Below are 17,560 nucleotides of genomic sequence, written 5' to 3'. Positions count from 1 at the left end.
GGTTGGACGGGGCTCTGAGCAACCTGATCTAGTTGAAGATGTCCCTGCTCATTGCAGGGGGGTTGGTGTAGATGACATTGAAAGGTCCCTTCCTCTGTGTTTGAAGGTAAGGATTTTAAAAAACAATACCTTTATAAGTAAGTGAGAAACTTTGTGGTTACTGGCTTGGCAATCAAACTGTTATTCATGAATGCCAAATCTGTCTTAGCAGTTTACATTTTTCCTATAATTAGATACAAATATTTAGGAGCTAAACATCAGACCATGAAAAGCACTGGGTGAGAAGGGTTGTCTATGAGACCAACTTCTACGGTCTTTGCTTTTCCTGTGCCTGAGGCTACAGTGTGACGGAATGATTAAATTAACAGCTGGCGAAGACAGAGAATTTGTTAAAGCTTAACTCATGGTGATAAAACAGGACAGGATTTTTACCAGTTATTGCTTGGATGAGAGTCAGTCTACTGAGAAAATAAGTAATTTACCTTTCTGCAGAGTACTAGACATTTATCTGATAGCTATAAATGGTTTGCAGCAATATCTGTACTGTCCTGAAACAATTTTTACTTCCATGCAATCAGAGAAACATTGGAGAATTTGTGTTTAATATCAGTTATCAATTGCAAGTAATTTTTGCAGATAAATAATGTACATAGGAATGCACAGTAATAGATGATGTACTTACACAGTCTTATTTGGGTAAATGTAATTAAATCTTACATTTGGAGAAAGACAGAGTTCACAATAAAAACGACCTGACAGGTTATGTATCATTTTATATTAGATATAAAATATTATTGAACAATACCTAAACATTTGACAGTGCCAAGAGCAAATGCAGAAGCGGCTCGTGGTTTGTTAGTTACAAGAGCAAGTTCTCCAAAATACTGTCCTCTTGAGCATCGAGCTATTTCAACTGCTCCATTCTCTTCTACATCTTGTTTACCCTGAAGTATCAGGTAAAAAAAGAAAGAGAAAGGAAGAGAGGGAATGAGAGAGAAGTTAGCTGAACTTGGGATTGCATAAGCAAAATCAGGAACAACAGTAGCATTACTGTTTAACACTCAGAATACATCAAGATTTAAAAAAATAGAAATCTGTGTTGTAGGGATGTTTACCTTCCTTGTCATTATAATCCTTACTTCTCCAGATTCCACAATGAAGAAAGAATCTGCCAAGTCACCCTGTAGAAGAAAAAAATAAAGTGAATAAAGGAAATGTGAAATCTCCTTTTTAGTTTCATGGTAACTTTAAAATATCTGCAGCCAGTGCCTTGAAGCTCATCTTTTTGATACCTGTTGCAAAAGAAATAACTTTTGATGTGAAAACCATACTCCAGGCACATAATAATCAAAACTTCTATACAGAACTGATAGAAAGGCTTTTTCATGAAAAGACATAGCTGACTGTGCCTTATACAAAAAGCAGAGAAAAACAATGTTACGGAAGATTTTAGGATCCTTACTCCTGTTTCTCCACCTCTGTATTCCTTTCAAATTATTTTCCTTACAGAGTTTCCAGTATAAAAAGCCTCCAAGGGCTGTCTGATATCCAATAATTATTTTGGGGCAAGACAATCTCAGCTGCCTACACTGAAGAGTTTACTTCTGCATTCTTCTTCAAAAGATTATCACATTTTAACAACAAAACCAAGGCGAGTCTTCAGTGCTCCTTATTGGAAGCAGTAATTCTTTTATATAGTTTGAATTTCTAAGTATACTAAAAATGTTGACTCCTTTATTCACACCAACAGAGGGATGTTTTTCAAAGGAAATTAAAAATTAGCTTCCGAAACAAAATAAGCACCTTGCTTAGATGCAAGTTTCATTGTTTTTTTTTATTTTGTCTGAGAAAGAAAAACCTACTTTTAAAGTATGTATTGTCTATAGATAACATGATAATTTTTACCTATTGGAAAAGAAAAACTAGAACCAGAAATAAACTGTACCTGAGCAATGATTTGTTCTCCATCTTTGTACACTTTGGTGCCAATCACATCAACCACTTTTAAACGCTCAGATACCTGCATTTAAAAAAATGAAAATGTAAGAAATATATGGTTAACTTCATGATATTGTATTTAGAAAGCCCGTTCATGTTTTTTTTCACGAATCTTTGCACAAAATAGTGTATCTTCATTTTCCTGTTTTGATAATCATTAAAAAAGGAAGAACAGCTGAATAGTGTTCCCGAAGGTATATTACAGTCTTAACAGCTAGATGTTTTGATAGAGCTTCCATTTTTACAAAAGTCTATATATCCCAAGTCTTCAAAAATTATTTTCAATAAAGCATGCATATAAAAGTGTAGCTGTTAAATGAAAATATTTTGAAATTCCCTAGGTCATTGTTTAATTGTTTTGGCTAATATCTAGTAAAATTAAGCTTAAGAAAATGAAGGTAAAGCTAAAAAAAATTAGTTTTTTAAAAACCACAACATTATATATTCCTTCTCCAAAACAAAAGTATGCAAAATTTTATCGTGGAGAAAATTTGTATTCCAAATTTAAATTTTGAAAAAGCAGAATCTTATCAGGTACCTTCTGATATAGCCATTAAAATAATGCAATAGAAATCTTACTTCTAAAGATTTAAGGAATGGCAATGACTCAATAAAATTTTCATACATTCTTCTCTTTTTGGCATTATTTTTTACAATGATTCTTCTGAATGTTACCCTGTCCTGTAAACACAAAAAGAAAAAGAAAATTTATTAACAAAATACGTGTGTGGTAGAAAATACTTTCGAAATGGCCAAATATGTTCAAATTATCCAATTTTAGCCACTCAATGTAGCCATCAAACTGGCTGGCTAGTCTCCCTATACAGTCAGTTGAGAAAGATTCCTCTAGAGGTCAATCAAGAGTTCCTAAAGTTAAGCTCCTGATCTGATTCACTTTGAGAAAAGCTTCTCTGCCCTTCAGCAGAGAATACAGAGTTCACGTATACAGGGTAGAGATTTTTCCTTAAACAGGTTGGCTACACAATGAATGCTGATAATTTATCACAATGAATGCTGGGTAATCTAAGATATTTAAGAAAACCTCAATATTTAAATATTTAATTTACAAAGTTTATTCATTATCCTGAGGTCCAACACATATTGATATACACTCAAAGAGGTTTTTATATTATTTTACAAACAAAACCAAAATAAATGGGTTTGGGTCTTAGGTCACTGTCCACTTTCTGCTATTTCAACAGAACAAGAATCACTGCTGCCCTAAACAGCCAACTGGACATTCCCTACTATTTGACAATCCAAGTGAAGAAGACAGATGGAAAAACTACATGTATGCTATTTTCTTCTCTTAACTTCATATGACTGTATCCTGGTGACAGACAGAGGTGAAACACTTTGCAAGCCTTCACTGCTACAGGTGGGACTTGCTGACCAATACAACTCAATCCAATTTAAAGCCATTCTTATAGTGTCCTAAAGTCTGCCGTGATCCCGAAAGTCTTATGGATTAAGGTGGTGAAAAACCTTGCATTTCGCTTCAACAGGAAAATGTTATCTTGGGATCAGTCATTAGATTGAAATGTACATCTTGAAGAAGATGGCTGTCCCAGTTTTCTTCTTTTGGTAAATTCTAATACTGTTGTCAAAGATCCAGATAGTATAACACTGATAAATAACCTCATATTTGAATTTTACTCTGGCACCGAAGGCATTTCCTATCAAGATGTGCGAAAACATTATATATATATGTATGACTAAGTAATTGTCAAGTGGCTTGCCATTTGTGAAGTTATCATTAAAATAGAATAAAACAAAATGATTTTTTAAAAAACTTAGTGTTTTCTTAAGCTTCAGGTTTGCTTCTGCAGATTCTCGAAAAGACAGTATTTGTGTTGGGAGTTCTTAGAATTTTTAAAATTAAACTTTCCAAAACTGTAATTCTTTTTTTTTATGCTGATATAGTATAACAGTGCAATTTATAAAAAATAATTAAAACAAATAATACTTGTTTTAAGATATTTCACTTACCAATCCCCAGATGGCACCAGGAGAGGTAGCTATAATTGTAGCTGCTCTGGGTGTATTATACATTAAGGCCAACTCACCAAAACTTCCTCGGTTATCATAGGTTCCAACACACCTCCCAACACCATCGCATTTTACATAAATATCATATGTACCTCTGTTAATAAAATATATAAATACAGTGAGTAGAATTCAGGCCTCATCTTTGCTAAGCAGCCTCTCGCTATATTTTTTTATACCATGAATTCCAAAGATAAAGTATTTGAAATATACATTCTCTTGTTTAAATGGTATTAAACATCTTGCAGAGACATTTCAATCACTTCCGTAAATAATAAAAATAGTTCATTTTTAAGCGTAAAGATAGTGTTATTAGTTTTTACATTAATTCAGTTTAAAGACAGACTGGATGTACAGTGATCTACTGATCAGCAGAACTTTTTAAAAATTAAGATCTAACTTAGTGTCAGTTTCTTAATTTCATTTTAAACACAATAAATACAAATGTAACAAGACTTTGTAAAAATTGTATTATTATTCCAGTGATCATAACATAACAAGTTATTTAACATTGAAAATACTTTATAGTAGTAACTTACAATGTAATAAATGGAGGAGATGCAGGAAACAGAAGGAATGAATATGAAAAGCAATTAAGATTGTGAAATAAAGATATGTATTTATCTAATATATTGTGATTTCTTCTCCCCATCATTAAATTAGTAACTTTTTTATGCTTTTGGAATGCAGTAAAATCTGTTGTCTTGTAAAACACGACATAGCCACCCTCATTGATGCCGAGTCATCATTTTGTTCAGTGCTGAATGTTTGTATGGTACGTGTCGATAAATCATGTGAATGTAATGCAAAAATCTGTGCAATGATTTCATTGATAAGGGACTTAGAGGTGATTCACTGCAGCTAAAAACTGCAAGGCTGACAAAATACTGTTACGTCACTGCACCTTTTTGTATAAGAGTATCTGTAACCTCACAAAGCTGAAAAACATTGACTCTTCAGCAAAGAATCCTGACACACTTCTATGACCTTCTGATTTAATATTTCAGTTGTAAGGGACCAGCAACAATCAGCTAGTCCAACTGCCCGACCAATTCAGGGCTGACCAAACGTTAAAGCATGTTATTAAAGGCATTGTCCAAACGCCTCTTAAACATTGATGAGCTTGGGACATCGACCACCACTCTAGGAAGCCAGTGTTTGACCACCCTCTCAGTAAAGAGAGGGTGCCCTCCTCTGGAAACATTCAAGGACCTTCACATTCTTCTTAAATGGTGGGGCCCAGAACTGCACACAGTATTGAAGGTGAGGCCACACCACCACTGAGTACAGCGGGATAATCACCTCTTTTGACTAGCTGGTTACACTGATCTACAACTGACCAAAAAACCTTTGCATTTCTTTTAGAGTTCTAGCATAATATTTCTTTCAAACACTCTCAGAAATCACTCTGTTAGCCTAAAACTAAAGAAAACTAAGAAAAGGTGAACCTGGCTGGAGCCTGTGCCAACAGACTAGTGAAGGATGCCAAAGTAAACACTCTTCCTAACTCACTGGATTCAACAGTAACCAATATCTAGGATTTTACCTAGGTAACTGCTTTTTCCAGTACAGATCTCCAAATGAAGAGTAATGACTTAGCTACTGGAGGTCTAGTAATACTCATGCAAACAAGAGAATCTACAGATAGTATTGAAATGCAGTAAGATTTCAAATATTGAGTTGTAAAAAACTTTTCCCATTGTATTTTGTGTTAGATCTCTTTCCATGTAAAAAAAGAAACAACAGCCTTTGGGATCTAGCAATACATAAAGAGGACAGGGACATATTTCTATATGAAAATCTGCCTCCTTTCAAAAACCACCCTCTGTAGCTCAGAGCTGTACTGGTTCATGTGTGTTCTTTTTTCTTTCTCCCATGCAAACATATGTAAGAGTTAAATACAAGTATGTAGAGAAATAGATTTTTCTCAATGGATTTTTGCATAATACTTTGTGCTATAAGACACAGCAACTCACCTATCAATGACGTAGAAGTTGTCACCATCATCCCCTTGATCAATGACATGTTCCCCTCCTTCAACCAGCTTTTCAAACATTGCATCTAACACCTGAGACATCTGTTCCTGTTTAAAAGAGCACAAAGACAAGAATTATAATCTGTTTTTAAAATTTTACTCTTCAAATTAACTAACTGTCCAGCCTCCCAATATGCAGATAAAGAAATGTTCATGGACAGAAAATATTCATGCTACAGAAATGCGTGGATCAATCAAGAAGACAGTTTTATTTAGTATTCAGTGTTAGCTTTTTCGTTTTCCAGTGTTCAGAGCCCAGCTTCCCTTCTTGTCCTGGCCAATGATAACATAGGTCTTGCCTGCAATATAAATTGCTCAGAGCATCCAAAGATAGAATTTCACCCTGCAAAACTGCATAACATTATGCAGTTAAAAGAAAAAACTGTATCTCTCATTGCAAACAATACACTTACCTGTTTTTGTCTTCAGAACTATTTTACAGAATTCAAAGTTTCAAAATTATTGTAAAGTATTTTGAAAATCTAAATTATACAATGCCTGCACAGTGGTGGGATAGATGTAACCATAAAGGTCTGCAATGCTTTAGTTGAGTAAGTAAATTCTGACCTCATTGGGAAGTAGGAATTTATACATAGCTATAAAACTACTTTGTTAATTGGAATGGAATATGAATGTTTAGAGAGAAATGTTAACAGACTAATAAAATGTCATCATCTGAATTATGACTGTCTAGTTACAAAAACAAATCACTAATTACATAATTTGTCTTGTTTGGTGTAAATCTGTTAAAACTTAACTATTCACATCTAAAAAAAACCCAAACACAGATCATTGTGGGTTAACGATATGAATCCTAAAAAGATAACCTAACAATTTAAATTTTATTTTCCATTTATCCAGCAAGATGCCTACAACTCTACAATAAACACAAAATTATCCTCTACTTGTTTGAAACTTATGAAGTATGTATCATACTGGAACAAGCAAGTTCTAGTGAAAACCACGGTAAAGAAAAGCCTGTAGATTTAGATCCCCCCGCGTTTTACAGTGATTCAGTTTATACCATTTCCAGCCACTGAAAGATGGCATTTGCCTTTCTAAACACGACCAGCCTAAGCCAGTCCTCTAGAGTCCTTCTGCAGTCCATGGACCAAGATAACCATATTAGATAGCTCAGAATCATTCTCTAGAGATTCCCCTTTCTTTTCTCTGATGATAGAGAGATCTACTGCAACTCACAGTTAGACACTTAATTTTTAGACAGATAAAATTAGGTGGAATGAATTACATCCTTATTCTGTTTAATTTCATCACTTACTTAAAGCTTTTAAAAACATCAGCAGTACAGTATTATCCAAGCCTTTTTAAAAAAATAGAAGCTAAATACAATTTTACTTCACAGAGTTCATTGTGTGTGGACACAAAGAATAACAGAATGGCAGGATCCATCCTCGGTACAGCTGATCATGGTAAAATACATTAAGACATCATGAAACCTACCTAGGCCAGCAAGGAATCATTTAACTATGTCTCTACTTAGTACCTTTTTTAGCACAGACAGGTATGCATTTGCAAAAAGAAGGATCATTTTACTATCTGTGAATGGGTTAGAGTTCATTTCAGAGAACGAGGAGTATGTGTGGGTGCTATTGGGAGAGACTGAAAATAAGGTACAGGAGTTTTTAAAAACAACTTTCATTGCTTAAAGTAAGATAATATTACTTGCGTCTTTTCAGTTCTCCCTATGTAAACTAAAAGGAACTCCTACAGAATCTGTAAAACTGACCTACTGTCAGTTAGTTGTCTAAAGCATTGGAAGCAGCACATTCCCTTCCCCTCGCTTTACATCTGAATTGGCAAAGTGAGTCCCCAACCAACAGTCCTTGGCTGCCATTTGAAACCAAGTAAGAACATGCAGAATGCTCCACACTTTATGGGAGGCTAGAGGGTATATGTTATCCTCTAAATGCAAGCAATGCAAGAAAAATGTATTACATGGGCCCTGATCCTTGGAAACAAGTAACTCCCAAGACATCCTGGAAAACAGATTAAACTAAAAAGACATTTATTTGCAGCACTGAAGGAATAATGCATATAGTTAAAATCTTTAGTCAGTGTGTTTCATCTCAGATTTCAAGTTAAAACATTTTCCACCTCATAATTATGAATCAAGCTCACCAAAACACAATTTTTCTGGTAGGTAAATTCATGACTTTGTTTTACACAACAGAGTAGAATTCACAAGTACAATTCCCCATTAAAAAATGTTTTAAACACTTGAAGGTATTTAATACATTTGAGAGCCGTCTATTATCTGCTGAAGTATTGCATATGTATTTTAACTTTCTAAATAAATTCCAACTAACTTAAAAGACAACTGATCCTTTCCTAAAGCTTTCTACGTAAAATTAAGATAGAGCAGACTGCAATAACCAAACCAGGCACATGTGTTTTGCTTATACTGTAAGAATTACAAAACCTGCTTGCCCAGCTTGCTCTATGTGAATCCTCTTCATTTTCTGCCAAACTGAGGCTCAATTTACTGGCATCCTCCATAATTACTTTGAAAGGATAAAGATGGGTAATTTTAGAATTAAAAAGTAGATCTGTTATCATACACAGAATCAATTCTGGTATTTTGTAAAATGGTACAGCCTGTCTTCCTTAAAGCAGATCTAGCTTTAAAAAATACATATAAAATGAAAACAGGAAGAGGAGTTTTTATATCAGTGTTTGTAAATCTGCTATGTGTAATGCCGTGGCAATCTGGTAATCAATATTCTAAAGAATGATACTTTAAAAACATGATAAACTTTTTAACAGAAATAAAATTAATAAAGAATCTGAAGTATTAAACACGTATATTGTGCAATCTTTGTGACTTCTGCTAAAATTTCATTATCTTAATACAGTTTTTTCAAATATAATAAAGCATCTATTTTTCTTAAGGATAATGCACTCTACAAATATAAAGAACCAAAACTAAAGTTTAAATTGTTTGAAATTTGATCAATTATATAATGTTTATTTACATACTCTGATTAATACACGCAATGGATTTTTTTTTCCCTACACTGTGAAGCATGTAAATGATTCAAAAAAGGCATATTTTTGAGAAAGTTATGGGAACCTTGGGTTGTTGCCATGAAAGCACACTTTAATCACCGTCTTTTGTGATAGAGAAAATATTTTCACTTCCTTAAAAGTGAGGAGGTTGAAATAGCAAATCAGATTTTCTGCAAGACATTCACAATACAAAATTCATCTATTGAGATTTTTCTTTTTATAAAGGCATTTTCTTTTGTGAAGTGGTAACTGCATTTCTCTCAAAGAGTCTTCCTAACAATTGGACTTTAATGACAGAGCGTGATTTCACAAAATAATTTACTAGACAGGTGAATAAACATGTCATAGTTACAGCCAACATTACTGCCTCAGTCAGCGTGGATTTAACTGCTGGGAAGCAGGAGTGCAACGGAGCATTAGCTCCCTTATCGGCATCAGCCAGCATGATATATCCTCTCATATCACCTCAAGTGGAGAGGATGTGGTTTTCTTCCCTCTTTTACTTAGAGACAAAGATGGTACCTACCATAGTTTTATAGCAACTTAAATGAACTGTGCTAGTAAAGTTCTTTTGCATATTTAGATCAGCCAGAATCAGAGAATACAAAACTGAGTACAAACTCAGCAGGAGCAGGGAATGGACTCAAGCACTGACTATACCATGTCTGGGTTGCTTTGCTCTTGGTGCAATTGTCAGCACAGCTGGTACAGTTTTGGCTTGTGCCAACTATCACTCCTCCTGAAAAACCCTGGTCACGGCTTGGAGGAATGCCTGAGCCAGGGCTTCTTCCCAGTAAAGCTAAAACCACCCTGGTTAGCTGCTTGGTTTGGTGGGATTTGGAGGAGGGGAAGGTGCAAGAGAGTTTAGCTGTATGTATGTCATACTGCAATGGCCTCAGGGACAGAGAATGTCCTCTGATCTAGTGCCTTGTTACCAATTACTGAACTGAATAAAGGTGACAAGAATTGAGAATTTCAAAATAATCTACTGCAGGCAGTGAAACTCTGCCTTTGGGCATCCTTTTTAATTTCCTGACAAACAAAATCTGTATTTCTAGTCAATCAGATGATATTTTCCCTGTAATTAAAGCCTTCAAAATACTGAACTAAGGAAACATTTCATATGAAGGGCATGTGACTATGACTGATAACTAGTAAAAAACAGCTCACAGGTATTCTTAGCTCTTTAGTCCAAAAACGTGTAAATCAACTCCACAACCTCTCTACGCAACCTGTTACAGCGTTTCAACACCCTCACAGTAAAAAAGGCTTTTCTTAAACAGATTTTTTTGTATTTAAGTTTGTGCATGTCTTGTCTTAACCTGTCACAGCACCACTTGAGAGCAAGTCTGGTCAACAGATTGGTGCCTCCACCTGCTGTAGAAAGGCATTCTTGTCTCTTCGGTGGACCCTTGAAAGATGTTGTCAAGCTCCTGATTATCCTGCCTGATGCTATACAGTCCTTCTCATGTCCTTCTGCAGTTCCTTCAGCTTGCAGCTCAGCACTCTGACCACAGCACATCTCCCATAGGTGAAGCCGCCATTGCTCCTCAGCTTTCAGGAGAGACACTTGCCACTCCCAGCAGCCTGAGATCAAGATAGTCATATCCTACCTGTGGATCTGGGTTGAAACCTCTAGATGTGTCATGCTTGGCTAGTCCAGCCTGTGCTGGGGAGCACTCCCTGTGGCCCATCACCACTGTCATCACACCAACTCTAGCAGTCCCACACTGTCTTGCTCACTGTTTCCAGTTCTCCTTCAAACTCCCATCTGCACAAACTACCTCAACTGCAAAGTCTCTGCTAGTTTGTCCTCTTTGCTGTGCCCCTGTGAGCTCTTTCTCCTTAATGGCAGTTACAGAGATGCTCTTCATCAACATTTCACGAGGAGCCTGATGCTCTCTGACAGTCTGCATGTGCTAAGTATTCTAAACACTACACACTTGTGGCAAAAAGTAGTTGTCCTTCTTCCCTTTATCAAATGGTAGCCACATCAACTTCTAGCATAGAAGCATAACTTTAATGTCAAAAAATACCTCTAGTACTTATCATGGTGCCTACGAACAGCATGGCACCTAAGCAGAATCACTTTGTTATAAGTTAGGAAATATTTTACTGTGCCTGAAGTGCAATTCAGATACCAGGTACCTTTATGAATCTAGGCCTGTAGTGATACCCATGCATAAGTAAGGTGTGTGCAAGCCTGATGTATTGCCATTTCATATCTGAAATGTACAAAGTTGTGCATGTGTTTACAATCAGTTACAAACAAAAGACATGACATGAGATTCAGAAGAACAAAGTCCCAGACCGGAATGATAACTGGTTTACCAAGGACATCCCCCTGGAACAGTGTCTGATTCCATCCTTCTTGCCAGGTGTTGCAGTTTAGCCCCAGCCGGCGACTAAGCCGCAAGCAACTGCTCGCTCACTCCCCCACAGTGGGATGGGGGAGAGAACTGGAAGGGTAAAAGTGAGGAAATTCATGGTTTTAAATAAAAACAGTTTAATAAGTAAAGCAAAAGCCGCACACGCAAGCAAAGCAAAACAAGGAATTCATTCACCACTCCCCATGGGCAGGCAGGTGTTCAGCCGTCTCCAGGGAAGCAGGGCTCCGTCATGCTTAATGGTTTATTGGGAAGACAGACGCCGTAACTCCAAACGTCCCTCCACCCCTTCCTTCTTCTTCATCCCAACTTTTTATACTGAGTATGATGTCATGTGGTATGGAATATCTCTTTGGCCAGCCTGGGTCAGCTGTCCTGGCTGTGCCCCCTCCCAGCTCCCCATGCACCCCCAGCCTTCTCGCACGAGAAGCTGGATTGTCCTTGACTACTTAGCAACAACCCAAAACATCAGTATGTTATCAACATTTTCTCATCCCAAATCCAAACCATAGCCTCACACTAGCTTCTGTGAAGAAAATTAACTCTACCCTGGCTGAAACCAGGACACCAGGGCAAGTTAAAAACTGCAAATAATCACTCAACAACTGTCCTAACATATACTTTGAATCACATAAAGTACTGTACTCCAGATGCATGTTGCCTTATTTCATAACAGTAGGTTAGCCTCAATTTCTTTCAAGTCAACAAAACAAGCATGGCAATTATATCTCAAGACAATTCCTTGAAAAAAAATTCAGTTAGATAATGGATATTGAGTATAATTAAAACTGCATTTTATTTTGTATACATTTCACACAGATTAAAAATCCAGTCACTTGTATGTCCTTGCAAGACAGCTTTTGATTCTTTCAGGAGAGCTGGTAGACCATGACATGTCCTTCCCAAATGCCAATGGCTCTTTTAACTGCCAGACTACCAAGTGATTTACTACGACTGTGCCAGGTATGTGTCTTCTTAATGTCAATTTATAAATTTACTGTGAGCTATTTTGTAAAGGAAAAAGTTCTCCATACTAGACTGAAGCACTCAAACAGTGGGCCTTCCAAGAAGCATCAATGTTTGAACTGCTGATACAAACGTTTGTTGTTTGACAAAATGCTACCCATTCTGAATCAATGAAGGCACTGTAGATAAAATGGAAAGCAGGACACGATCATCACTGGAAGTCATGATAATGACAAATGTAAAAAGTAACTTCTGAAAAAATATCCTTCCCCACTATTTAAGAAAAGTTATTCGGGAGATAGAAAGCACAGCTACATTTCTACATGTGTGGCTTCTGACAGAAAACCGAGACAATCTCAACCTGGCATTTCACAGGAGCTTGTAAACTCCAGCTATTAAGCTGGATGCAGTAAATCTCAAAAGTATGGGATGGTATGTTGTGATTATATATGCTTTCGGAATCCTCCAAAAGAAGGATGAGTGTGCTGCTGGAGTGCTCCCTGCTAGACAGGAAATCTCAATTTCCCTTTTAGATCCAGGACATCCTGCACAGTCTAAGCAGACATGAGATTGCCTTACACTTCAGTACAATAGTAGTAACAAGACTTGCCTATCTCATATGCCTTGTAAAAATTATAATGTTCTGAGACACAACCATAAGACTATCATATGAACAAAGTGAATCCACAGTTGTTCTTCTATTGCACCTGAGTTCATAAATCACTTTATTCTTTACTCCTACAACCATTTTACTAAAATGAGCCTAAGTTAAAACAGCATCCTGTTGGCCACCTTATCCTCACTTTGAGCAATATGAAATATCAATGAATGAATGCTCAGCATGATATTAATTAAGGTAATAAAGCGAAAAGAACACCAGACTAGGAAGGAAAAGGAAAAAAGAGAGAGAAAAAAAGTTAGCAAAATATACGCAGGGACACCATGGGAGGAAAAGGAGTTCTTAATCAACAAGTCAGAACCTTGGAGAAGAAGAGTAAATTACAGAATTCATGTCTACAACTCTCCGCATTTGTTTTTCAGAACAAAACCATGTACATATACCCCCCTGGACATCTGATATAAATGTTAGCAGCACTGTGATCCAATTCAAAATATTTAGCTGCCTTGTGTAATATCCACTTGTAAACTAATTAAAAGGCATTTATTTCTCCACTATCAAATAATCTTATCTGTATTTCGATGTATAATCAATATTTTCAAGCAATATTTTCCTTGAGAATATACCTTAACCTTCCTCCACACAGTTATATGTTGAGTTAGTATTCTGCCTCTCAACCATCGTGCACATGCCCATCAGTCAGGCTCAGTAACACTTTTCGTATTTTGTAACTATCCCTCTGAGCAAGTTGGCAGATTCTTTTTAGCAGTTTGCTAAAAAAGAGCAGAAATAATTCAGAGTTGCAAATAGTTCCCAAAATTCTTAAGCCGGAGATGAAGGCACCTTACATTGGGCAGTTCTTTTGCAGAACATCTTCAATAACTGATTATAGAATCATAGAATCATTTAGGCTGGAAAAGACCTTTAAGATCATTGAGTGCAACCGTAAACCTAACACTGCCAAGTCCACCACTAAACCATGTCTCTAAGCACCACATCTATACAAACACCTCCAGGGATGGTGACTCCACCACTTCCCTGGGCAGCCTGTTCCAGTGCTTGACAACCCTTCCAGTGAAGAAATTTTTCCTAATACCCAATCTAAACCTCCCCGGCACAACTTGAGGCCATTTCCTCTTGTCCTATCGCTAGTTACTTGGGAGAAGAGACCAACACCCACCTCACCACAACCCCCTTTCAGGTAGTTGTAGAGCGCGATGAAGTCTCCCCTCAGCCTCCTCTTCTCCAGACTGAACAACCCCAGTTCCCTCAGCCACTCCTCACAAGACTTGTTCTCTAGACCCCTCACCAGCTTCGTTGCCCTTCTTTGGACACGCTTGAGCACCTCAACGTCCTTCTTGCAGTGAGGGACCCAAAACTGAACACAGAATTTGAGCTGTGGCCTTACCAGTGCCAAGTACAGGGGGACAATCACTTCCCTACTCCTGCTGGCCCACAGTATTTCTGTACAATAGGCAAGGTGGAAAGAATCCCTGTTTGCTAGATCTGATCTAAGTATTAATTTTGCCTTAGGAAAAAACAGGATTAAGTGCAGTTCTATTTGTATGGGTACCCATTAGTTTGCAAAGAGTTTTGCAAAAGACTCTGCCTAAGAGGGCAGAGTATTAACATCTTCAGGCATTCTGTGCTCGCTCAGATATATATATACACGTGTACATGTATATATATGTCATTCTGGGCTCATATATATATATGTCTTCCTGTTAATTGCTCAAACATCTGTAGCTAATTCTTCACCAAAATTTTTAAGAACATAAGAGCATTATGAGAATCTTCTCTTAGTAGCACTTTTCAAGGAATTCTTTGGCCTTAAATATGAGCCCACTATTCATAAAACACAGTTGCATTATGCTTTCTTTCATCTTCCTTTGAGTTAATCAATTCTACTTGATTAATCAATATTTGTGTTCTCTTATAGTAATTCCCCAGGTGCATGAGTGGCAATATGCCCAGAAATTGCTCTTGCATATTTGTGAAGAATATGTATAATTTATTACCTTTTAGTAAAGGGTCAAGACCTATTTGAAATACTCTCTACAAGCATTAGCAGGGCAAAGCTCTCCAAAATAAAATTTCCCTGAAATAGATAATCTAACACTGCTTGTGAATTTTTGCGAAAGGATTCAAACTTTAAGTGCTCAGCTGCGGCACAGCTTTGATGGTACCAGTCCTTTGAGCCACCCTATTACTCTGGTAATAGGTTCATTTTATCTGCTGGCCTATGGGCCATAACAGCCAAATCAAATAGCCTGTTGTTAATCAGACCCAGAAAAGTTTCCTCTTAAAAGACAAAACCAAAAGAGTAACTTCTCTGAATTGCATTGTAAAAAGGAAGTGTAGAAGGCTGTGTTAGCTGCTAGATGAGCTGCTACTGCTGCTATTCCTCCCAGTGATAAATCAGTTGTTAGGCTGAACAGATATAAGTTCCAGTAACAGTGACTTGGGGCTTATCCTCAGTAATGGCCCAAGGCACCTGGTCATCACCTCATTTTCTCTTTGCTTATACAAAGTGAAAATGGAGGGGAAAAAGGGCATGCAGCTTCTGATTCCACTGCTAGTAACCTCCAGCATCTGGAGCACAAAGGAGAAGGTGTGGTAACATGCTTTGTGCATGCATGTAGAGCAAGCAGCTTGGCACACCATGGCGATCCTGGGAGAACAAAAGTAATATTAGGATTTCTGGCAGTGGTGTGGCAGGCAATTGAGAAGAATAATAAATAATACTGTAGTCTAATAGGAAGAGGCTTTTCTGGGAAGAAGACCAGGAAGAGGTGCTTTAGAAGAGGAATGAGTTAATCTAACATAGGTTAGATTAATAGCATGGGGAGAGGAAAACAAACATCAGAATGCACCTTTCTCTCTTCTAACTCACACATCCACACAGTTCTGCTCCTGGAATTTCTCTTGATTCTCTCCTGATCTGGTCCTCTAAAATGCAGCCAAAGAGCTCTGCAAAAACCTCTTTCCCTCATCTTGTTGCACATGCATGTTTCAATCCATATTCTTCTCGTCAAGTAATTTTTTCAATACTGTTACACACTAGCTAAAACTGATATTGAATGACAGCAACCAGATGGGAAGTGATTAAGCCCCCAGAAAGGTGAAAAGAATGCTACCATTATCAATTCTTTAAAAGTACTTTTTATTTAAGGGCATTAACTCAGGAGTGCCTTGCTGAACTGACATTAGTTGACCGGTCGCATCCTCATCAATCCACAAAGTTAAAGAAAGTTTCAAGAAAATTCAAGTAACTTCACAGACTTTAAGGAGTTATTAAGAGTTGACATTTAAAACATAGAGCGCTGCTCAGGGAATTGTACCAGAACTCGTGTTCCTTTATACTAAGCTATATTTTCCATCAGCCAATATGTGAAATATTGGTATTTATAAATCTCCATAAGTTTACCTATCTGATATTCAAACATTGCTATCAGGTAAATGCAGGCTCAAGACAGTGTTGTGTTTGTTTAGAGAGTCCTAAGTTGTCTCAAAGTCTGAAGGTTGTCTTTTTCTACTCTTTCTCATTTAGTCTCCCTCTCAAATGGTTCTGCTGTTTTCTAGTTTTATGTGAAGGCTCTTGTCTGTTCAGATGGACTCTTTAATTAAAATGGTAAGCAGTACTGTAGATCACCTCCTAACTACAGCGACTTCTCCTCCTGCTTTAATGATACCCTTATCTTATTGTCGTGGTTTAGCCCCAGCCAGCAACTAAGCACCACGCAGCCGCTCACTCACTCCCCCTCCCACAGTGGAGCGGGGGAGAGAATTAGGAAAAAAAACTCGTGGGTTGAGATAAACACGGTTTAATGGGACAGAAAGAAAGAAGGAAACAACAATGATAATACCAACAAAGGAATGTACAAGAACAAGTGATGCCCAATACAGCAATTGCTCACCACCCAGTGATCGACAGCCCGTCCCCGAGCAGCGATTTCCGCCCCCCCGGCCAACTCCAGTTTATGTACTGGGCTTGACATCGTATGGTATGGAATATCTCTTTGGCCAGTCTGGGTCAGCTGTCCCGGCTGTGTCCCCTCCCAGCTCCCCGTGCACCCCCAGCCTGCTCGCTGGCAGCCCAGCACGAGAAGCTGGACTGTCCTTGACTACTCAGCAACAACCCAAAACAACAGCACATTATCAGCAGTTTCTCATCCCAAATCCAAAACACAGTCTCACACTAGCTTCTGTGAAGAAAACCAGCTCTATCCTGGCTGAAACCAGGACACTTATCCTTCCATTAAATTAAAACACAATGCGTTAGGGTGGGATAAATTTTTAAGAAAATGTGGACTCCATTTAATATCATGTACTGAACGCAATTCTGATCATGCCATAAGACATGCTGTTATACTGTATTTCAGAGTGGTGCCCTATCTAGGAGTGGTGCTGACACTTTGCTAAAAGGCCATCAGGGAAAAGCCATTCAGCACTTTACACTGTCTCTTCCCCACTGAAACAAAA

At 37.5% G+C, this 17,560-nt stretch overlaps 1 protein-coding gene across 2 annotated transcripts in view; it reads right to left on the bottom strand.

Moving 5' to 3' along the window:
- The window catches only part of PRKAR2B (protein kinase cAMP-dependent type II regulatory subunit beta), a gene marked incomplete at its 3' end in the record, with an annotated part of 92,926 nt that overhangs the window by 969 nt on the left and 74,397 nt on the right, over nucleotides 1-17,560 (bottom strand). For both annotated transcript variants that reach the window (XM_082001606.1, XM_082001605.1), the window contains exons 5-10: nucleotides 6,021-6,127; nucleotides 3,988-4,141; nucleotides 2,578-2,679; nucleotides 1,946-2,020; nucleotides 1,116-1,181; nucleotides 806-944 (exon numbers count right to left, since the gene is read on the bottom strand). In XM_082001606.1, coding sequence (XP_081857732.1) covers nucleotides 806-944; nucleotides 1,116-1,181; nucleotides 1,946-2,020; nucleotides 2,578-2,679; nucleotides 3,988-4,141; nucleotides 6,021-6,127 — 643 coding nt within the window. The remainder of the gene's footprint in view (nucleotides 1-805; nucleotides 945-1,115; nucleotides 1,182-1,945; nucleotides 2,021-2,577; nucleotides 2,680-3,987; nucleotides 4,142-6,020; nucleotides 6,128-17,560) is intronic.

Source organism: Phaethon aethereus, assembly GCF_964289735.1.
Source record: "Phaethon aethereus genome assembly, chromosome: 1".
Classification (NCBI taxonomy): Eukaryota; Metazoa; Chordata; class Aves; order Phaethontiformes; family Phaethontidae; genus Phaethon; species Phaethon aethereus.
This window is presented reverse-complemented; position numbering and strand designations above follow the sequence as displayed.